Source organism: Hibiscus syriacus, unplaced genomic scaffold (assembly GCF_006381635.1).
Source record: "Hibiscus syriacus cultivar Baekdansim isolate YM2019G1 unplaced genomic scaffold, ASM638163v2 tig00013285_pilon, whole genome shotgun sequence".
Lineage (NCBI taxonomy): Eukaryota > Viridiplantae > Streptophyta > Magnoliopsida > Malvales > Malvaceae > Hibiscus > Hibiscus syriacus.
Window position 1 is genome coordinate 638,864 of NW_024062299.1, and position 23,711 is coordinate 662,574.

Consider the following 23,711-nt stretch of genomic DNA (forward strand, 5'->3'; position numbering starts at 1 on the left):
ATTGAATAAAAATATTTTTTTATTATTTCGAGTCAGATTTTTAAGTTATATAAAGGTTTAGTTCGAGTCGGGTGAAAATTTATTTTGGTCGGGTCGGTGGACCAAAACCCGACCCAACCCATGCCCATCCCTTTATTTGTATACATTTTTAAATTAGCAAACCTTTCAATTTACGACCTTTTACATATTACAATAACACTTACATAATTTTTTTCCTCCTTTTAAGATTTTCATGTTTTTTGTTAGTTTACTGTTCGTTTTTTTTCTTTTCTCCACATGTATATGTTTTTAGAATTCTCTCCCACCGGCCACCGTCATCTTCGGTGGAGATGTTGGAGGAGCATCGTTATCGGAGATGTGAGAGTGGCAGTGACAATCAAAAAGTATTGGTCAGAGTTTAGAGATTTGTGAGAAAAAAATTGTAAATCATTTTCCAATAGATAATAACTGGTTCTAATAATTTAAAATTTATTAAAATTCATCAAATTAGAATTCATTATAAAACTTAATGCTACAAAAATACAGGGACAAGATACAGTGGCAATCATAATCAATCCGTACAATGAACTACAAACATCTTCGTAGCAATTTGCTGATGAACTTCACGGCGAGACTTTTTTTTCATGGCTTGAAGGCAGAAAATGCCACCACAGAGTTCTGACCACCGATCCCGAATGAGTTAGAAATCGCTGAATCAGTGAACAACTCAGTTTAGTATCATGGATGGTGCTCCAAGTCAAACAATAAATCAAAATCAGTCAAATGGGGGAGACAAGCTTTGAAGAACTTGCAATTGGAGGTTTTACCTACATTAACCTCATGCTGCTGTTTTTCATTGGCAGCTGTGTCGAACTCGATTGAAGGATCCAGGTTCTGCAGTTAAAATATCTAGACACGTTATCCATGTTGTCATCCTTACACAAATACTGGTATTTTCAAGTCGAATGAAGAATCAGAACAACATCGATGAAACTCGTGCATGAACAAGGCTGAGACAACTTGTACATTCGATTAAATGCTAGTAATAAGCAAGTAACTTGCACGTACAAATTGATTAATCGTCGGATGAATCCATCCCGTGGTAATGGCCTTGACAGTGGCAATGGCTTCTAAGGCACCCGCAGCACCAAGGCAGTGCCCTATCATAGACTGAAACAAATAAACAAAAGCGATCAGCTAACAGCAAGAGAACAACAATGTAGCTTTTGGTAAACCTCAAATTTTGCAATTTGGAAGAGGAAATTAAGACAGTACCTTTGTTGCATTGATTTTGATATCCGATCATTCTTGAATGCTTTTTTAATGGCACTTATCTCAGCCAAGTCACCATAACCGAAGATGTTTGCGTGTGCGTTGATGTAGTTTCACCTGAAGAGAGAAAAACAGGGTTTTTTTCTTAATTACAATCATGATGTCAGTTAGTTTCGATTGGGTGACGCCGGCATCTTCAGTAGGAAAATGAGTGAAAAGAAGAAGAATTACCTCCTCAGGGGACACACCAGCATCTTCAAGGCATTTCTTAATGCATGCAGACAGCACAACACCATCAGGTCTTGGATTTGTAATATCATAAGCATCAAAATTAACAGCTCCACCCAAGTACTCGGCAATGATCAGCGCACCCTTTGCATCGCATGTTCCAAGCTTTCCATCACCTAGAATCAACTCCCTCATCAAGATCATTGATTTGTTTAAGTATTTATCAGGAGGAGATAGCCAAGTAACAAACAAGAATTTGAATGCAAAAGCACCAATCATATTTACTCGAGACTAATTTCCATTATTCAACCAAATAGTTCAGTGTTACAAAAGTTGACAGGTAGTGAAGGGGTTCCAAATCCATTGAACAACGCACAAGGGGCAAGTTTATGGTACTAAGAGGAAAACAGCCAAGTATCTCGTTTTTACACAAACAAACCTGATCAGAGTTCATTGACGTGTACCTTAAAGCATGAAAAAAAAAGCATACTCTTAATAACATGATTAAAAGTATCTCGTGTCACCAATGAAGGCAAAACAAGATGTTAACTGGAAACAGATAATACAACAACCAACAAGAAGCTAAATGATGCATCTTACATTTAGCATTTAAAGAATGCAAAGCTACCAACACTCCAGCACCTTCACCAATGACAAAACCGTCTCGATCTTTGTCCCATGGCCTCGAAGCAGTTTGAGGATCATCATTTCTTTGAGACAATACCTTAGATGCGGCTAAACCCCCAATCACAATAGGAACGATTGGAGCTTCTGCGAACGATTGGAGCTTCTGCTCCACCCACAACCATCACTTTAGCGATGTGATTGGCAGCAGCAAATAAGCAATGATTGGAGGTAGCGCATAAAGCTGAAATTGAATAATTAGGACCCACGAAGCCATGATCGATGGCAAGCAAGGCAGAAGTCGTGTTGGGTATAGTAGAAGTAACAAAGAATGGTGAGATTTTCCTAAAACCTTTCACGAACAGGTTTCGAATGCCATCAGACGCAACTGAAACACCACCCATACCTGAACCAATAAGCACTCCAATTCGGTCCTTATCAATCTGCAATGAATACAAAAACTAGAAACATTTATTTTTAGCAAATATTTAAGGCAACTAAAAACAGAACACAATGTTTTGGTGAAGTAATTAATAACAGAAGCTGAAATTCCGATGCAAACCCCAAGCAGACTAGCAAATATTTAAGGTAAATATTTATAATCTTATCCAATTTTATCAATGGTGTCGTCAAATTCGAGCCCAAAATGGATAACAACCATAAAAAGAACACACAAACTGAAAACCAGAAGTAAAAAGCTCTGAGACAAGAGAAGAAGCCACCTTAGATAACTCATCAACCCCGAGACCAGCGCCTTCTAGTGCCTTTTTACCTGCGACATAACCGTACCTCAAGTGATCATCAACCCTCTTATCCATCTTAGGATGAATGAAATCTTGAGAAGTGAACTCGCGAATCTGACCAGCAAACCGGGTTTCAGATCCTCCAGCATCGAACCTGTCTATGTTTCCAACTCTGCTCTCACCAGCAAGCAAATTATCATAGAATCATTCACATCATTTCCGTTATAACGACCCGTTTCTTGGGGTCTTTCTCACGCTTGGGAGCAGCAACGGCGGGAGAAGAATCGGTGAAAGCCCTTACAGAGAATTTCTGGGTTGGCCTAAGACTGGGAGAGAGTCCTAGAAAGGTAATCTGGGGGCTGGGAATGAATTTGGGTTTTCCGAGAGAGTTTAGTGTGAAGCATGGAAAAGCTCGAGTTTGAGACGCTTGCATGGTTATTCTTAGCGCCTTATGTTGCAATGTTCACTTAGGCTACTTTTGAAAAACACGATTTGAAGCCTGTAGTAACTTTTAAGGCATCCTAATATATATTATTAATAACAATTTGAAAAATTATTTAAAACATAATAAAAATCACCTTTAAAGCGAATAAACAAGACAAAATTATTAACAAACCAAATCCAATATTTTGACTTAAAACACCATAAAAAATCAAAAAAAAATCATGAATAATCAATTCGAAATATTAATGAAATTAAAATAAAAAATAAAATAAAAAATTTATTTACCTTTACAGAGCATAATCATTATCTACAGTAAGATAATCTTCATCAATTTCTTCCGACTCAAAATCATACAACCAATTACGAGTTGTTATAAAAATTTCAACATTTTTATGTAAGAGTTTAGTTCTCAACTTGTTCAAAATTTGTTCCCCCATGCTAAAGGACGATTCAGATGCAACTGAAGTAATTGGAAAGATAATATATCTCTCGCCATGCGAGAAAGTACCCGATAATAAATACTTTGATTTTTTCAATACTCTAAAATATCAAAGTCAAATTCTCCAGTACGAAGACAAGAGACAAACTGATGTAAGAGTCAACATCTGATCATCTACTTCTTGAAACAACTAAATTGACATCAAAATTCTAAAAAACAAAAAAAAAAGACAAAATAATTAAATTATGAAAACATAATAAAATAAATTAAAATAAATAAAATTGAATATGTAATTCTAAAAACTAACCTGAAATAGATCTGATTTTTTAAATGATCGAGACTGAATGAAACTTGACCCACTTCTGTCTAAATGTGTGTTACTTTTGACAGAAGAAAAAAATCACAATGTGCATTTTTTGAATAAAATACATATAACTCAATAAACTCATTATAAATGAGACTTACATTCCATTCAACCTCGTCATCGACATAAAGAACATTGTACAACTCCTTTATAAGTCGTAATTTATATCGATGATCAAGTAAAACAGCAAAAGACATAATCATTGTGTGATCAGACCAATATTTCTCATATAGTTCAAGCATGGGTCATGTCATTGTATAAATACCTTCACAATGATCATTATGAGCATCACATAACAATTTGTCAATTGCAACAACGTTAGCCAAGTACAAGTTAGAAGTGAGATACTTAGATCCAGATAACAGAGTAGTAATTTGATAAAACGACTCAAGAAAATCACAGATTGTTTGAATTGTTTCCCACTCATGATCAATAGTGATTTCCAACTCATTTTCCCTATTAACAAACAAGTTTATGTTTAATCTAGCATCAAGTACCCTATGAATCATTGAGCAAGTAGAATTTCATCGAGTAGGAACATCCAATAACAACTTACCACGCAAAGAATAATCACAATCTTTAATAGCTAATTCAAATGCACAAAGGCGAGGGTCGGAAGAATCAATAAACTTAACAATTTCACATAACTTAATAACAGAATAATCAATTATCTTCAAACCTTTTTGAACTATCAATTTCAAAATGTGGGCAACACACATTATATGGAAGTACTTACCATTGCAGGGAAGAGAAGAAATGATATTCAAATCATCTTTAAATATCTTAACCGTTTTATCACTTGTAGAAGCATTATCAAGTGTTATGGTAAAAGCTTTTTTTTCAATACCCCACTCACGTATCATATTTTTCACAAACTTAAAATTTGACTCACCATCATGGGTGGAGGAAAACGACGAAAAATCAGTATTTTAAACCGAAGTTTCCAATTATTAACAACATAATGTACAGTAAGAGCAAAATAACAACGTGAAGTGCAGGTATACCATATATCACATGTAAAATAAATACGATTTGAAACAGAATGCATTGAATCATGTAGTAATTTTTTGGGGTAAAGTATAGTAATGGTCACTGAACTTTTCTGAAGCTTTCATTTAGGTCCCCCAACTTTTAAAACTTACAATATTGTCCCCAACATTTAGTCCGTTTACAATATAGTCCCCGATATTACACTGTCGTTAGAAGACGCTGACGTGGTAGTGAGATCACCATTTGCAGCTAAGAAAATTATAGTAAATTATATAAATGGTCACTGAATTTTTAGGCGCTTGCATTTAGGTCCCCCAACTTTTAAAACTTACAAAACAATCCTCAATTTTATTTTAAACCCCAAATTCCAGAATAATTCAATTATATTCTAAACCCCAAATTCTAAAATACTTCAAAATAATATTGAGTTAACCAAGATTTATATAATTTTTTTGATGTTTTGTTTGAGTTGTATTCAGTGAAAATTGATTGTTACTATTCGATTGAGTTCATGTGCAATTGAATGGTGGGGTATGCATGTGTAAATAACGTTTGATGGCATTGGATATTGAGTTCTAATTTCTTATTGTTTTTTCAGATTGTGTTGCATGTGTATTGAGTACTGTGTTTGAATAAAATATTGTAAACATTGATGTTATTTAAGTATTGGTTGTTGGGACTTAAATGTGAAACATTTTTTCATGAACTTGAATCTATAAATTTTCATAATAGTAACAATCAATTTTCACATGAACTTGGCATCATTTACACATGCATTCCCCACCATTCAATTGCATATTAACTCAATCGAACAGTAACAATCAATTTTCATTGAATACAACTCAATCAAAACATCAAAAAAATTATATAAATATTGGTTAACATGAAATCTTGGTTAACACAATATTATTTTGATTATTTTTGGAATGTGGGGTTTAGAATGTAATTGAATTATTTTGGAATTTGAGGTTTAAAATGAAATTGATGACTATTTTCAAGTTTTATAAGTTGGGGACCTAAATGCAAGCGCCTTAAAAGTTCAGTGACCATTTATATAATTTATCCTAATTTTCATAGCTGGAAACGGTGATCTCACTGACACATCAGCGTCTTCTAACGGCAGTGTAACGTCGAGGACCATATTGCAAATGGATTAAATATTGGGGGGTTGTATTTCAAGTTGTAAAAGTTAGGGGGCCTAATTGAAAGCATGAGAAAAGTTAAATGACCATTACTATACTTTACCCTAATTTTTATTGATTATAATAAACAAAACGGACAATCATAGCAAGGAATCTTTTCAATCCCCACGGATTTCTATGCTTATATTTTACAATCAAATTGGAATTAAAAAATATGATTATCAAAAATCGATGCATACTTGTTACCAGGCAGATCATGTAAGTTGATAATGGTGTCTTCTTCTTCCCTGGTGAAATTCCCTCGTTTAATATCTGGCCTCAAATAATTTGTCCAACGTAGCCTGCAACTCTTTCCGCATCTCAATAAACCTGGAAACAACAAGGAACAAGATTAATGATGATGCTTTGTTTTTTTTCCTGGGTTTTTGAAGAAGAATGAAGGGGAGGATACCAGCTTGTTTGGGGAGAGCTCGCCAGTTGCAATGGCCGTGGAGTTGAATGTAATTGACGAGAATCTGGTCTTCTTTGGGGGTCCAAGGACCTTTCTTTAATCCCATTTTCTCACAACATGGAGCTCTCACCATTCTCCTTCCTCTCTCTTTGCCTTACCAAAACAGTGTTTAGTTGTGCTTCGGAGATGACGAGAGAGTTGATTTAAGGCTCAAAGTGAGGCTATTTATAGGGCTGCGAAAATGTGATCACATCATGTGAGTTGACACAAAACAAAAGGGTGGGCTGTACAAAAAGTAATTATTATTTATTGTAATATATGGACAGTTTAAAATACATGATGATAATATAAGGTTAAAAAGTAAACTATAATAATTATAATTGAAAATTTTATAAACTATATAATCTTTTAGAATAAAATAGATAATATTTTAGTTTGATATCGAAATGTTATATTTTTTATTAGGATAAATTATATCGTTTCTTACTGAACTATACTATTTTTTTTATTTTTCTCACTCAACTTTTAATTCGATCAATTTGTTCATTGAACTTTACAATCGAATCTTTTTGCTCACTCGACTATTTTCTCTCTAACAACTGATGATGTGGTATTTTTATTATTATTTAATATAAAATAATTAAAATAATAATATAAAAATATAAGGTGGTCATGCCACCGTCGGCCATCGTCGACTGCCATAGATGGTGGTCGTTCGGTCCTAAAATGCAATAGGTCGCTTCGTCTCGATACCTTGAGTTCGAATCTGACCTTCATTTTGTCAGAACTTGCTTCGAAGTCCACGAATTTGAGATTGAAAGTGATGAAACTGAAATATTTCAGTCTAAATTCACGGGTTTTGTGACATTTTCCGGTAAAACAACCATCAGATTTGGACTTGGGGAGTCGAGACGAACCGACCCATGAAATTTGGGATCGAACGACCACCATCTACGACGGTTGAAGGTGACCAAAATGAAAATAACGTGGTGGCCGACTAAGAGAAAATGAAGAAGAGAAGGAAATAAGGTAAATTACACCATGAGTCATTGAACTTTACTCTCCGAAATGACTTTTTTGGAGCATATTTGAGTTTTTTAAAACGACATTGTTTTTATGCATGTGCCACGTCATAACGTCATTAAATAGTTAACAGAAGAGTGTGTAAAACGATACAATCTCTAAAGTTCAGTGAACAAATTGATTAAATTAAAAGTTGAGTGAGGAAAATAGGAGAGAGAGTAAAGTTCAATGAGAAAACTAATTAAATAATTAAATAAAAATTAAGTAATAGATGGGTAACCAAAAGTAGTTTACCCTTATATAATGAAAATGGTTAGTTCTAGTTAATTTTCTCAAACTGTTAATATGATTATTATTGTGATATCATTTTAATTTTATTTAGGGTAAAATATAGTAACGGTCACTAAATTTTTTTGAAGCTTTCAATTAGGTCTCTTAAGTTTTAAAATTTGTAATACAATCCCTCAATATTTAATTCGTTTGCAATATGGTCCCCGACGTTATACTACCGTTAGAATACGCTGACGTGCCAGTGAGATCACCGTTTGCATGTATGAAAATTAGGGTAAATTATATAAATGGTCATCAAACTTTTCAGGCACTTACATTTAGGTCCCCCAACTTTTAATACTTACAAAACAGTCCTCAATTTTATTCTAAACCCCAAATTCCAAAATAATCAAAATAATATTGAGTTAACCAAGATTTCATGTTAACCAAGATTTATATAATTTTTTTATGTTTTGATTGAGTTGTATTCAGTGAAAATTGATTGTTACTGTTCGATTGAGTTCATGTGCAATGGAATGGTGGGGTATGCATGTGTAAATGACGTTTGATGGTATTGGATATTGAGTTCTAATTTCTTATTGTTTTTTCACATTAACTTGGCATCATTTACACATGAATACCCACCATTCAATTGCACATGAACTCAATCGAACAGTAACAATCAATTTTCACTGAATACAACTCAATCAAAACATAAAAAAAAATTATATAAATCTTGGTTAACATGAAATCTTGGTTAACTCAATATTATTTTGAAGTATTTTAGAATTTGGATTTAGAATGTAATTGAATTATTTTGGAATTTAGGGTTTATAATGAAATTGACGACTGTTTTGCAAGTTTTAAAAGTTGGGGACCTAAATGCAAGCGCCTGAAAATTTCAGTAATCATTTATATAATTTACTCTAATTTTCATAACTGCAAATGGTGATCTCATTGACACTTCAACGTCTTTTAACGACAGTGTAACGTCGGAGACCATATTGCAAATGGACTAAATATTAGGGGATTGCATTATAAGTTTTAAAAGTTGGGAGACCTAAATAAAAACTTTAGAAAAGTTCAATGACCATTACTATACTTTACCCTTTTTATGTTTTTCATGCTCCAACATGCAATACGTAGTAACAGTATACCTCGATATATTATTCACACTAGAATTAAGGTAATGATCCGAACTGAATCAGATGTCAAATTAATCTGAAAATGATCCGAACTAATTTGAGCTGGACCCGACTTGATCTGAGTCAAACCATCAAAATGACCTGATACAACATGTATCCGATTTTACCTAACCCGACAAAATTCAACCGAAACTTAAAGGATTACATGATTTTATACCCCTAATTGAGGCTATAAATGGTTTGGTATTCATAAGAAAACTATTATTTATTCCGTGAAATGCTTGAACGACTTTTTCCCGCGGATAAAATATTAAAGAACGTTTTGTCAAACAATCCTCATTTTTTCTCATTTCATAAAGATCGGACAATGTGTGATATTCTCCAGATATTATATATATGTGTATATTTGTTCTAAATGTTTATATCTGTTTTAATACATATATTTATACAAATTATCATTTCACGATTAATACAGATGACTATCCAGCTTATTTGGTAGAGCACAAGGTTCTTAACCTTAAGGTCGTGGGATCAAGTCCCACGGAGGGCATTTCATAATTCGAAGGTCTTCTACGAAAGTTGGTCTTAACCTGATGTTGGGGACAATCTACTATCTTACCTCCCTTTTACCCCATTACATATGAGAACAAGGGATAGTCATTTTTTATCATTTCACGATTAATAATTCTTATAATGTTATGAATAAAATAAATTGAATTTTAAGAGTTATTATTGAATATATTTTACCGTATTTAATCTCAACAATTAATCTTATCTATTATTAGGTTAACACGAGATCTCGAAGTAATAACGTACATCATGGAATGAAAAACAATTAAAAAAATCATACAAAAGAATAAAAGATTCCTAAATTTAGAATTTCAATTTATTAGGTTAAGTGATGATTTTTATCTCTAGATGTCTCGGGTTCGAGCATGTCGTTTGTAGGGATATTTGAGTATTCATTGTCAAATGATCGAGAGTCTTTCGAACATATATTACCCTGAAATAGAGTGAATCATTGTCTGGGTGCAAAATTGATATGTAGACTAGGAGGTTGTGAATCCGCTCTGTTTAAGATTGTTCGAGTGACCTCAGGATCGATTTTCGTTGCTTCTAATAGAAAAAGGTACACGATGATGACCATGTAGCGAAAAATAACATACTGGGCATAACAAGGGAAAACATATTCAACATCCCATATTGTATGACCTGAAAAGGATGAATCAGTTTTCAACATGATCAAGATATGATAGTTCTTTTTATACCCTATTCGAAAGTCCTTTGCTGGAAGCTTCCGAAGCAACGCGATTTCGATGCAGATTAACGGCGGTTCCGATGAGATGCTTGCTGCCTCAAGGTCTGACCTCGTTGTGGCATAAGAGATGAAGGTCAGGCTGAGGGACTGAGATATGGTGCTACATCGGATTGAATAAACCTCTCGAGGGACGGATAAAAATTAATACCAATGATGCAGAGGCAGTGGAGTCCGCAATGGCACGAGCAGAGGCTGTGTTGCGGGATTCAAATGCAAATTGGAATCTTGGATGGAAGTAGAGATGAATCGAGAGGAGCTATCGCCCTGAAAATTTCAAATTCTAATATATTTTAGATATTTTCTATTGATACTATGTTTTCGCCGCTTGAAATTCCCTCCAAATTATTATAAATTCTCCCATGTCATAACATTCTGTATCCGATTATGAATAGAAGGATACGAGGGGAACGTCGGAATAAGCACGATTCTACAAGCAGGGTTACCAGCAATCATGGATGGCTTGAATATTGCATGGCATAGAGGGGGCGTTTGGATGGGAGAATGTGAGATTCCCATGAATTAAATCCACATTTTCCCGTTTGGTTAGTCCGGGGATATCATTCCCGGTAATGTAAGATTATCAATAGAGGATTTTTTGGATATATTATCGGGAATGTCATTACCTCTATTTCCTTAGGTATTGTTGGATTACCGGCGTTTTGGACTAAAATGCCCTTAATTTTTTTTTTCTCAAAAATATCATTATTCTGTTATTGAATAATAAAAATTCTACGAATGTTAAATTACAAATTTATCCTTAAACTATTTTAGATTTACAAAAAAGTCTATAATTAAAATTTTATATGAAATTCAAAGGTTAAAATAAAATTTTACCCTTTCATTAACCTTTTTATATTTTCAATTTTGTAAAAAAAATTATATAAATTTTATGAATTTAAATTTTTTAAAGAAAATATATAAATATTTTCCAACTTGTTAAAAAAACAAATATATAATAAGAACAATTTGGTTAAAAATACATTTCAATAATATTTTATTCTTTTAACCAAACAAGGTAATCTTACATTCCTGCTAAACCAACCAAACACAAAATACAACATTCCCAGTAATCATATTACCTGATAATCTTACATTCCCACTAGTAATCTTATATTCTAACTGATAATCTTATATTTCGTGAACCAAACGCACAAAGAGAATTTGAGGATTGCTTTTAAAGTGGAGCAATGGGCTACTAGTTTTCGTACTGAGATTGGGCCATTTTTACGATTTACCAAGAGCCCAAATATTACTGCTGCTAGAAAAGCCAACCTTAAGGAGAGCAACTACAATACATTGGAAATTTCGCACTGACCACAAGCGCTCGTTTTCGGCTATAAACAGTCGAGTGGTGGTGGTGGTGGTGGCAACTGACTGACCGGTAAGAGCCGGCGGACACAAAGCAAAGAGGAAGCTCTGGGTCCCCATCCCCTGTTTGCCTGAGAAATAGAAGCAAAAAATGGCGAAGAAAGCTTCAAATTCGAAAAATGATGGTTCATCTTCAACCTCCGCTACTTCCGCTAAGAGCCCACCAACAGCATCCAATTAGTATTTCTCTCTCTCTTCCCTTTGCTTTGTAGTATTTTCTTTTATAATTTGCAAAACAATTATAGCTTTCTTTGTTTATTTTTGCTTGTAAGGAGTTTTTGGGGTTAACAATAGACACTTTTGCTTGAAAAAAATTGGTAGCCAAATGGCATTGAGGGTAAAATCAAGTGATAAAATGAAGAAGATAGCTCAAGGGAGTGTTGTTAGCGTGAGAGAAACGAGACCCAAGTCGAAGTCAAGGCTCAAATCGAAACAGCAGCAGCAGAAGAAGAAGACAACAAAATTCGATGCTAAAATGCCCAAGAAACCACCGACTGCTTTCTTTTACTTCTTGTGAGTTCTCCTTATGTATAATGTTTGTTCATGGATTTGGTTTAGTTTTGTTTATGCTTCTTGCATCTTTCCGTCCCTTGGAACTAGGAATCAGGTTCTTAAGTTAGACTTCATAGTTTATGGGGCCTTGGTTCAAATGTATATGCAATATGTATATTTAGATTTTATAGAGGGATTTTTGCAGACCCCCTACATTCCGGAAACTAATGTCCTAGAGCATAGACATGGGTTCAAATCCCACTAAGTGCAAACTCTTCAGGTTTCCATGGTCGACTCACCTATTCAGTCATCTAAGGTGCTCCCTCTAGACAGACTCACAGACCCCCCAGGGATAGAGCCGGGAGAAAAAAATCCTCCAGGGATAATACCGAACATGTTGGGGGGTCTGTAAAAATCCTTCAATGGTATGTATGTATGTGTTGTGGATGGTGTGCTTTGGTTCCTATATCAAAGGATCTTTCTGTTATTTTTGTCGAAAAAATGTGATTGTCTTCTTGTGATAGACATTGATCTAACCGAGTTTTCCTTCTCATATACTCAAGGGAGGATTTTCGCAAGGAATTTCAAGAGCAGAACCCAGATATCAAGTCAATGCGTGATGTATGTTATGGTTTGAGAACACAATTCTTAGTTTAGCAAAATGAACCTCTCTCTGTCCGCAACATATATGTTAATGAATACTGCAATATGTTGTTTCAGATTGGGAAGGCATGTGGTGAGAAGTGGAAGACGATGACATACGAGGTTTGTGCCGACTAATCTTGAATTGGGTCTATGTTTTCCATGTTCCTTACCAATTCATATAATTGACATATGCTCTTTTTTGATCGGTTTCAATTTGAATTGTCCATGTTCAGAATGTAAATTATAATCTGGCTATCTGTTATGATAATTTAACTTGGTGAGATGTTTGTACTATATAATGGTGGAAACATGTTTATTCGATTCTGAGAGCCAAGCAATTTTACTAATGATGTTTAGCTTCATATTAGCCCAAATCCTTGGCCATGGTCATTGGTGACATTGGTTTGTCAAAGCATACTTAAGTTCTCTTTAAAGACAAGGTGCCCATTTGTTTTCTGCTCATGGATTTGCTTAAGGATGAAGAAAATAGATTTGATGTCCAACTGCATAGTACTTCTAAGATTAGTATATCATTGCAGGGTGATAGGATTGTTCCGATTTTCGTTATTAGCTTATTGCACTAGTAAATGATTTTCATGTTCTAACTAGGGATGCAGAATTTAGTAGCATGCATAAAAATAACTTGGCAATCGGTATCTGTACATGCCAAGGATGCCAAATGTCTTAGGTTGATTCATATTCCGGAACTTGAAGACAGTAAAATGTACATAATAATAGAAAAAAAAGAATTTCATTTAATCGAGAAGCTTCCAATTTCTCTTTAACAGGAGAAAGTTAAATATTACGATATTGCAACCGAGAAACGAGCAGAGTTTGACAGAGCCATGGCAGAATATAATAAAAGAAAGGTAAACTTGCTTTAAGTTTTATACTGAAGTTTTCTCTCCAAAATAAACAATTAATTTATCTTGCTGAGAGTTTTCGTCGTTGTAGGAAAGTGGCGAAGATGAAGAAACTGAAGATGATTCAGATTATGAGGAATAAATCGAAACCTTACTGTTGTATCAGGAAATGCATAGATGTAGTGGTTTATGACTTACGAGTTGCACATATTAATGTAGGGGGATATGTTCATCATCCCGGTATCATTTGTGTGTAAATTACTGCTTGGATATTGCCCTTACATTATTGCCATGCAGACTTGAAAAACTTCATCTGACTATTATAATTCAAGTAAATATTCATGAATTTGATGGCTATCTTTTATATCTCCGTTCCTATTTGTCTTGGATTTTATTCAAAATGTATTTGGAAGCTTGCCAACCCGGAATTTGATTCAAATTCCAAATCCAAAAATGAAGGTAAACTTGCTGGATGATATAGTTCCTGTGATAAACAAGAACAGCAGACCTGAGGGAAATGAGTCTCTCAAAGGCAGCTTGTAAGGTGGTGAGTGATGCCGCATATGATATCTTAATGCAGCTATCATCCCCGAATGTATCTCCGGACTCTGGGGGTTAATGCAACCTGAGCCTTGTCCGGGAAGTATCGACCAAGTTTTCGATTTTGGTGAAACCATCTGCTTCTATTCCATAGTAAGAACTCAAATCAATGAATAGACAGAAAACTCCTTGAGGTTACTATACCTTAGCGTCTTCCGGTCCTGGAAGCCTTTCTTGGATGAGCATTGCTTCCCTGCAAGCATAGCCCAAGCATAATGCAGCAACCCCTGCTTTTTGGGTGCAGCAATGCATCCGAGTCACCGACCAGTCGTCACAAAAGCCTTGGAAAACCAGACTGTTGGAGTTCGCTCCCTCATGCCTGGAAATGACGCAAAGCTCGTGTGAGTTTCCAGTGAATAAATTACATGTTTATATTTCATCGGAAAGCACCAGCAGTGAATAATATCTCAAATGTGAAGGGAGGTCAATAACATCGAGAAGACTGAATAAAAAGAAGTAATGCTGGTTGAACTCAAATATCTTTAATGTATAATTAACAAAACCCTAATTTTCTCACAACCAATAACAACAGCAATAGAAAACGGATCAAAAGACTCCAACGAATGACCAGTTTATCGACTCCAACGAATGACCAGTTTATCGACTCCAAGACTATTAAGAAACGATAAATAACTGACAAGGAGCACTTAAAATCTTCCTTTCGTATCCAAAAGAAACAGGCAAAACTTTGTATTAATTACCATGAAACGAATCGATGAACTCGGCACAATCCATTTGAACAAGCAATGATGAAGAACTACCACTCATCAACTGGTTCAACTATTTTTTTCATTTACACAAATTCCTTATTATTTCAGGAAGAAATGCTTCGATTAGTGGAGGATTAATTCACGGAATAGAGTTTAAAGGGAACGATAAAAGGATGGAAAATAGAGATGGCTATTCAGCAGAAGATGGGAGCGGCAGGGCTGATGAAGAGTCACAGAAGCAGGAAAGACATAAATCCCACATGTTTAAGATACAAGCATGTGCTGCCCAAGTGAACTTATAAATTAAAGAGCAAATTCGACCGGTGAATTCACGGAGCCGCGCGGTGAGCATAGAGGGAACTATTTTTTCGCCTTTTACTAAAGAATACTGTGTGCTTGCTGCTTCAAGTGGCATACGCCTATTTTTGGAGAGCCTTAAATTGAATTTAATTACGTTAGTGTCTAATGATATAATTCATTTATAAATTAAAATGGACTATAAAGACAAAACTCCCAAAGTTCAACTTTTATTCATTAGCTGTTAATTTTTCACATGGAAATTAGAGTTTGGAGAAGCTGACATGAGGACTAAATTCCGAAGAGAGACTCGAAAGAGGTTTATAAGAAGACAAAATACTATGTACTAATCAGGGTTTTAAATAGCGATCCGCGCTCGCGCCTGCGAAATAGTGGTAGCGCTGCCTTCTGATATGTCCACTATAGTCGTAATAGGGGCCGGTATGGCCTCAATCGCAGTAAACGAAACATGACCGAAAATGCGATCGCGGCCGTAATTTAAATTCCTGGTCCTAATTTGTAGAGTAATTAGTGTAAAAGGTCTTCAAATAGACTACGCTAGAACTTTCTAAAATTAAAATTAAAGCTCATGAAATGAACCTTCTCTTTTAATTAGGGTACACGTGATGAAATTAATGAAAATTAACCAAACTAAACACGTTGAATAATCAGCAACCAGTCACATAGTGAAGAAAAAAACGAATTATGCTATATATACATATATATATATATATATTACACAAATAAATTTACTTTCATATTATATATCTTATTTAGAGTTTAAGGTTTATAATTTGAAGTTTTAAGGTTTATGACTTTAAGTTTTAGGATTTAAATTTTATAATTTGGAATCAAAATAAATATGTTATATAAAGTGAATTCGACATACTTATATATCAAATAATATATATACAAAATAAGATCTTATTACACAATATAAAATACTTTTAATTTCGTAAAAAATTAAAATGTTGGATGAGCAAAAATAGATAGCTGAGATTTATAATAGGAAACGATAATATATTCATTAGGGAAAAAATAGTTAATCTCGACTATCTATTTTCACTCATCGAATATTTCTAAATATATATAAAACTAAAAGAGTTTACATTACGTAAGTGTATCATAACTCATATATATATTGAATTGTCCGGGGTGGATCAAACTAAAAGAGTTTTCATATATATAAGTTTAAATTTAATTGTTAATATTCAAAGTGTCAAATAAAATCTTAGTTAAACTTATATGTTTTTTTAATAGTATAAAGTGATAACAAGATAATAAATGTTTAATTTTTTTAATAATTAATAAGGTAAATACTGTAAACGTAATTGTTTAAATTCGTGTATTTTAAAAAAAATTTACTATTAAAACTAAGTGATGAATTCAAATTTATATGATTTCTTAGTACTAAGAAGTCACGAGCGAAAATTTATATTTAAACATATGGGAATAAGGTTGGTAGAGCACAAGGTTCTTAATCTTGAGGTCGTGAGATCGAGTCTCATGGATGACATTTCATAATTTGGAGGTCTCCTATTAAAACTGCTATCAACCTAGTATTAGAGGCAGCCTACTATCTTACTTGCTCTTACTCATTACATATGGGAACAAAGGACCGGTAGTAATAGAGAATAAAAAGGGAAGAAAGTATATGAGAATGTCATTTTAGGGTTTTAAGAAAAGTCAGCTTTTTAAGGTAAAAAATCAGTGCGCATTCCCTCATTCTAAACTAGGGATTTTTTTTTTTTTTGCTTATAATTTTTCCCTCAACTCCTTGAAAGCCACCCGCGTGTTTGCTATCTGACAAAACACCGTATATCTTTTTCCACAAATTTTTCAATTCAATTTCTCCAATTTACCCTCCAACATATTAATTATAATAAAAATGAAATTTGTTGTATGGGTATGGGTTTTCAATTTCCTTAAAAAAAACCCAGAAAGGGATCTTACATGAAAGGTACTTGAAAAGATTTAGTCTTTGATTTCAAAGAGCAGATTGTGTTTTAGGGTCTCCTTGATCTTTATTTCTGTGAGAGGAAAAAAAACAGAGAGAAAGAGAGGAAAATAATTAATAAAAGGGAGCAAGAGGCGCAAATGTTTGAAGGAAAAGTGAGCTCTTGTAGTTTTCCGGATGAATTAGTTGGATTAAACTTGGCTTTTGCTTGCTTTGATGCCATTATTGCTATTCTTGCTTTTACTCAGGTTTGTTTCTTTGGGTTAAAGACTAGATTTTTTGGGGTTTTCAGGGAATTTTTAATTGATTGTTAGTTTGTAATATGGGAGAAATGTGGGTTAAAAATGTGTTTTTTGGATTGATTTGATCTGGGTTTTTTGCATTACAACATAGTGCAATTACATTTGTTTTCTTTTTCTGCTTCTCGTTTGGTGATAATAGAAATTGGGTCACTTGATAGGAGGGTAATGTTGTATTTAGTTATTAATTAACTTCCAATTTTAGCTAATACGATTGAGATTAATATTGGGAAATAATTCAAGGTGTTGAACTTAATTGTTGGCATGACCAAAGAGTTAGCTGGTTGAACATTATATTCTTTCATGTTTATGCTCCCTCGTGTATGTAATATGTGATTTAGATTTTATGTAACAGATTATTTTTAATTTGTGAAGACATGAATTAAGAGACAACCTTTTTTTATTACATCTTTTGTTTCTAATTGGTAATCAGTGTTATTTTCCTTGAATGCAACACAAAAATATAATTTGATGAAACAGTTTTCTTGTTTATCGTTAAACTGAAAATGAAGGGTGAATAGTTTGCACATTCAAGGAAGTTACATTTCTCTAAACAAAAAATGCACATGATCTTAGGAATTCACGAGGAATATGTCTTATAAATGGTTGGTTCTTAAAGGATATCGACAATCAACCTTAATGTTTTCCATGGTTCAGTATGTTAAGTTTGAATCTGAAAATTGCTGGTTGACTGAACCGTGCTTAGCTATCTCAGGTTTATTTTTACCATAAGCGGAGTTTGGACGAACAATGTAAATTATGAAGAGATTGAATTGAGCTCATTCTGAGCTTTTCAGTTTACCCAAACTTAATTGTTGCCTGTTATCTATCTTGGTTTTTATTGTAACATTATTTCTATTCCAATTGGTAACTTAACTGCAATTCTACCTTTTTAGTTAATTCAACTCCGGTTTTTGCTGCAACTATGTTTGTTTCAGAAAACACTTCTGGTTTGAGTTGCTGTAACTTTCGGTTTCCTTGAAGATTGTATACCATTCTATTTTAACTCTGACATGTTCAAGATCTGCTTTTTTTTTATATATCCATGTAACTTGTTATATACATATATGTCTTTTTGTTATGAAAAACTGATCATTCTGCACTGAGTATTGGATAACAATATTGGTTTTATGTGTATCAAAGCAGTGAATTTGAAATCCATAGACATCATGATGGGTGTCTGGGTATCTGTGTTGGAACTCAATATGCATATGTGCTGGTAGATGTATGTCATTTTTTGTAGACAATATCACCTGGGATAATATCGTACATCAGGTTAGTTTGATGTTACTAATTGTTATGGGAGATTATTTCAAATCCTTTCTTTCTGGTTTGTTGTTTGTAACAATTATTTACTCTGTGGTCAGCTAGCACGGATTCGCTCAAGGAATACACAGCTCGGATGGACTCGCCAAAAAGTAAGTGCTATGTTGCTTTCTTTGACTTTTTAGTTGAAGGATCTCTATTTGAATGCAAATTAATTCATAGGCTAGCTAGTTTAACACAATGTCAGCTGACCAGTTGGTCGAGTGGGGACTAACACCTTGATCTGATCTATGCGTGTCACCTGACCCCTTAGGGCAGGGCTTGGTGGGTTGTCTGAACAAAGGAATGTCTGTGACCCTTCTGACACTGCTTGAACTTGGAGAAACTGGAAGGTTCAAATTTAGTTGCAGTATGCACTAGCTCAAAAATTTTGGGCCTCGGAGTTGATAGTATGCCTTGAAGTAGAAAATATTTTAACCAACATTCCCAGGAATTCAAACGTTTTCACAAGCGTCTTGCTTGCTTTTGTAATTTCTACACTTCTTGCAAACATTGGAAGAATTATTAAGTTAATCCCTGTCAGAAAACTCATAGTTCCACTCCTATGCTTTCTTTGATCTTGTATTTTGTATCCAATAAGGAAGGTACAATAAAACATTAAATATTTACCAAAAATTTTCAATAAGATGTGTAGTAACCTAGTTTGGAAACTAGGAACCCTAATTGAGTAAAAATGTTGTTAAATCATTCTGGAATTTATAAAATTGAAAAAAAAATCCATAGTCCAGTTGAGGTAGAAGATGGACTTGGGGTTGAAGCCAATCGATGTTATCAAGGTCCATGCATTTGTGTTCTGTGCAAAGTAAAAGATGGTTGAATATGTTTTCTTTTCTAATCATGGTACATGTAAGTTGCTATGTTGATTTCTATTTCTAAGTGTATATTCTTGTTCTTGACCCAATTGGATGTTATGACAGGTGTTCCATATACTGATTGGATTTACTAATACTGGTATGCATTTGTATTTTATGCTTAGCTTGTTTTGAATCACATCTCTGATTCAAAATGAACCGCTAAATTCTCACCTACCTGCAGGTTACTTCATTTATTTTATCTTGAGTCTTGCTGCTGCATGCCGAGATTGGTTATGCTGGTCATACTCTTGTGGTTTTGTAGCCATGGGTATGTGTAGATGCTCGTAGTAAGATCCTACTTATTTATGCAGCAGATTAGTTTAAGCATTAACCAGCGCAAATATGGGTGTTGCAGCCTTCCCCAGAATTCTATTATTTGCAACATTTCTTCTGCTTTTGTCATTCTGGTATGTCTTCTCTTTAACCAACTTATTTACATCTCCTTGAGTGAAAAATGTTCACGTCTCATATATAACTTGGTCAAATATAAGGAAGACATGTTCTCTGAAACCGGAGATATTTGCAAGAATCTAGATATGCTCCTCTCAGTACTCGTTTTTCTAATAATAGGAAATGGAAAAAAGAAAAGGTAGATCAGCTTTAATTCTTGACTAATCATCATATCTTAATCAATTAATATACCAGACAGCTTTTTGTTTATTTATTTTTATCTTTTCCCTGGGCTATCGGCTATCCACTCTGGTACTGAAGCTTAGTGTTTTCATAAATCAGGATAATATCCTATGTTAGTTTTAGTTACTTTCATATTTTCTTTCAGAGTGAAAATTAGTGTTTCTTCATTAGCTATACCCCATGTCTTTCTGGCGGATTTTTTATAGGGTTGACCTTTGCCACCAGGCAGATGATGAAGAGGAAGAGGATGATGAACAGGGCTTTCTAGAAGCTTTAATACAAAATTCTTTAAACAGACCAAGGTCTTCAGTCGCAAATGGTCGCAGATTATGTTATCCTTTCCGTTTAATTAACGTTGGAAGCCATCAAAAGATAGTTATTCTGGTATAGTGAAATATTTTCTTCTTTTGTTTCTTATCATGGTCTACATATATAATAGAAAAATATTTCTATAATATTTTCCTGTCATGTCATTTTTGTAAAACATAGTGTTTGAGATCTCGTTAATTCTTTTTTTTTTCTTTGACCAGGTTACTGTTCTTGTATTTCTTATTATGATGACATTTTCTGTGTTAATCTGGATTGGAATGGAAGAAAATCCTATTGATTCATCAACCGTGTCGCAGGTATGAACACCTAAGAAGCTATTTTCTTTTGAACTATTGTTGTTTTCTTAGAGTACCATCAATAAGTCTCTGATTGTCATAGAGAAGGTTTTGGTGGAGATGGTGTTTGCATTTTTTTTCTTCTAGTTTATTGCTTAGAAAATGAGAAGACGCAATGGAAACCTGTTTTTGTGGAATTTTTTTCTGATGGTTATTCCTTCTATTTCTAGTCAAGCCATGAAGTACCGACTGCTTATATCATGCAGGTTTATGTAGATCTTTTTGCTACAGCAATACTATTGCTAGGTGGAGCATTAGCATGCTATGGTAAGCAACCAGCATTTATATGGACTTTTCTTTTCATATCAGTTGAAGATTTTCCCATTATTGGGATAACTTTGTGATGAAAAAAAATGTCTAACATCAGGCCAACCGGACTTTATTCTTCCTTGCCACACGTGAACCAAATACCAGAAGTCACGTGTCAGTCTCCCATCTGTAGTATCTTACAGCATGCATATGTAATTATGTATATTACTTAGATTTGTCCCAGAGGAAACATTAATTAGAGAAGTTCGTTAGCACTTCTCTTTTAATAGGCAATATGACTTATGGTTGATCTAAATGCCAGAAAATGTTACTGGCCAGTCTTTGTAATTGATTGACTAATTGATACATCTTAAGAATCACTAGAATAGATGGCTCATTTCTCTTTACATATTTCTTCACTTAGAGATGCCCCTATTTTTATCCTTATGCTCAGGGTTCCTATTGTGTCAGAAAATGAGGAATGTTAGATCTGAAAGAGCTTCATCTGAGATCTGGAAGGTATTATCATACTATTCTTCACGCTTTTGTGCTATTTTCTCTGGTCTTGTCATTTTGATCTCAAGTTAGAAGATTCACTATTCCTTGGCTTTTATGTTTACCTTTGATGCGTATATCTTTGTTAAAAATCTGGCGTCTTATCTTATTTCTTTGTATTGCTTTTTCGTGATGTTGTGTTGAGATATATGATTTATGTAGGTTGCAGGTTTGGCAATCATATCGGTTATAAGTTTTACATCCAGTGCTTCTGTGGATCTTTTTACTGATATTCCGGTACAGAGCTCTCCGTTGTTTGTTTGTACCATGTTTTATTTTCTAGCTTCATGAACTTAATCGTGTTTTCATGATTTCAGGTGCTTTATCACTGGCGGGAACTGCACGTAGACGGTGTTTATGCTTCTCTTTTACTGATTTTATATTATTTTATAGGTACTTCCTTCGACTTTTACCTTAAGTGTCCAAAGTTTGCTCCAAATCGAAGGCTTTTGTTTGTCGTTTACGGAATCAGCTTTTAGGGCGTAGAATATCCTAAACATTATGTACTACCGATCCTTATCTAGCATTACAAATACTTCACGATGTATTTTGATGTTTCCGAATATTCATCTTCATCTGGCAATCTGCAGTAAAAGGGAACAGGTTTGTGGATGATAAATTTGATGTCTATAAGAACCTTTATCTAACCATACTTGTCTTGGATAAGGGACATTGTATGAGAAATCAGGATGAATATATATGCATGACAAACTTTACATCACAAACAGAATGATTCGGGTGATCCAAGAGATTAAGACGGCTAGAGTTTCCGAGTTATTTATGTTGCAGCAAAGTTTTTGTGCAATTATACGTCTACTCTTGTCGTACTAGGAATTAATTTCATGTGAAGGTAGCGAATAATGTTGTTGCATCCATTTGATCACTCTAAAGTATATTTATAGTTTATATCCGATCTTAAATATGGAATTGTGAAACATATGAACTCTGCTACCTTATCTTTTCATGCTGCTGGGTTGCCTCATGGAAAAAGAAGTAGGTCATGATATCGAGTTAATAATTTGATGATCGTTTTGCTTTTGTAGGTTCGTCGGTGCCCTCAGCTTTCATGTTATGGGTCATGAGAGAATTACCGCCCATGTCAGCGGCTAACGCTCAGGAAGAATCAACAAGAGTAACTTTCATTACTGAAAATTCAGTTTGCCGTCCTCAGAACTGGACTGCCTCTGCTGGCTCACAGAATCAGGTCTGCATCTTGTGCGTTTATATATTGCATTTTTATGCCGAATCAGCTCGCGAAACAACCTTTGGTGACTTGAGCTTCTTTGCTAGCACAGGCATCGCGAGGTAGTCCTATATGATTGCGAGGTAGTCCTATATGATTGCTCTTTCATACATAAACCCGTGTGGTCCGCTTCCTAGGTGACGGGACCGGAACAATTGTGGATCAAATAAGAGTGTTCTGATTGCAGAAACAAACGGTAATCGAAAAGGTTACGATTGCTGACTTTACGGGGCGGTCGGAATGCAGCCGGAAGGCTTGCCGTTGCCATGTTTTGACAGTAAGAGAATGTAAATAGCAACGGAATGGTAAATGATTTGGTCCCATAGTTGTCCAATTTTAAAAACATTTGATATGCCACTTTTAGTCTTCGCCACACTCGTAGTGTATTCGAATGGTTTCTTTGATAGATAAATTAAAAAATAAATTTATTTTCTAAAAAAATATTAAAATTATAAAATATATTAACATCGAAAATTGAATTTATTATCATATCAACACTAGTAGTTAGGGGTGTAAACGAGTC

General features: G+C 34.3%; 3 protein-coding genes, 1 non-coding gene and 1 pseudogene across 11 annotated transcripts; 3 read left to right on the plus strand and 2 right to left on the minus strand.

Moving 5' to 3' along the window:
- Nucleotides 1–560: 560 nt before the first annotated feature.
- Nucleotides 561–3,279, minus strand: LOC120205856 (annotated as a pseudogene).
- A 3,151-nt stretch (nt 3,280–6,430) lies between these two features.
- LOC120205857 (transcription factor MYB4-like) lies at nt 6,431–6,836 on the minus strand. The gene is made up of 2 exons (XM_039205639.1): nt 6,677–6,836; nt 6,431–6,594 (listed from the first exon to the last, which is right to left on the minus strand). Exons 1-2 carry the CDS (start codon nt 6,807–6,809, stop codon nt 6,431–6,433), a joined length of 297 nt encoding a protein of 98 aa, XP_039061570.1. The 5' UTR covers nt 6,810–6,836.
- A 4,903-nt stretch (nt 6,837–11,739) lies between these two features.
- LOC120205985 (high mobility group B protein 14-like) lies at nt 11,740–14,153 on the plus strand. Of its 2 annotated transcripts, none has more exons than XM_039205734.1 (6): nt 11,740–11,980; nt 12,122–12,313; nt 12,856–12,913; nt 13,013–13,057; nt 13,726–13,806; nt 13,892–14,153. In XM_039205734.1, exons 1-6 carry the CDS (start codon nt 11,892–11,894, stop codon nt 13,940–13,942), a joined length of 516 nt encoding a protein of 171 aa, XP_039061665.1. In that variant the 5' UTR covers nt 11,740–11,891; the 3' UTR covers nt 13,943–14,153. The 2 variants fall into 2 exon arrangements, with proteins under 2 accessions (XP_039061665.1, XP_039061664.1); XM_039205733.1 differs by having other exon boundaries at nt 11,741–11,980; nt 12,073–12,313.
- A 1,292-nt stretch (nt 14,154–15,445) lies between these two features.
- On the plus strand, nt 15,446–15,562 carry LOC120206122. The gene has a single exon (XR_005524081.1). It is a non-coding gene; the product is annotated as a U5 spliceosomal RNA (small nuclear RNA).
- Nucleotides 15,563–17,177: 1,615 nt separating this feature from the next.
- Nucleotides 17,178–23,585, plus strand: LOC120205986 (tobamovirus multiplication protein 1-like). Of its 7 annotated transcripts, none has more exons than XM_039205737.1 (14): nt 17,539–17,612; nt 19,031–19,081; nt 19,718–19,765; nt 19,907–19,940; nt 20,025–20,111; nt 20,199–20,250; nt 20,683–20,860; nt 21,007–21,102; nt 21,348–21,408; nt 21,845–21,909; nt 22,108–22,182; nt 22,263–22,338; nt 22,989–23,149; nt 23,241–23,585. In XM_039205737.1, the coding sequence occupies exons 3-14, from the start codon at nt 19,730–19,732 to the stop codon at nt 23,262–23,264; spliced, it is 945 nt and encodes a 314-aa protein (XP_039061668.1). In that variant the 5' UTR covers nt 17,539–17,612; nt 19,031–19,081; nt 19,718–19,729; the 3' UTR covers nt 23,265–23,585. The 7 variants fall into 7 exon arrangements, with proteins under 7 accessions (XP_039061666.1, XP_039061667.1, XP_039061668.1 ...); XM_039205740.1 differs by lacking the exon at nt 19,718–19,765 and adding an exon at nt 19,161–19,332 and having other exon boundaries at nt 17,556–17,612; nt 20,648–20,860; XM_039205739.1 differs by lacking the exon at nt 19,718–19,765 and adding an exon at nt 19,161–19,317 and having other exon boundaries at nt 17,557–17,612; nt 20,648–20,860.
- The last annotated feature ends 126 nt before the right edge of the window (nt 23,586–23,711 follow it).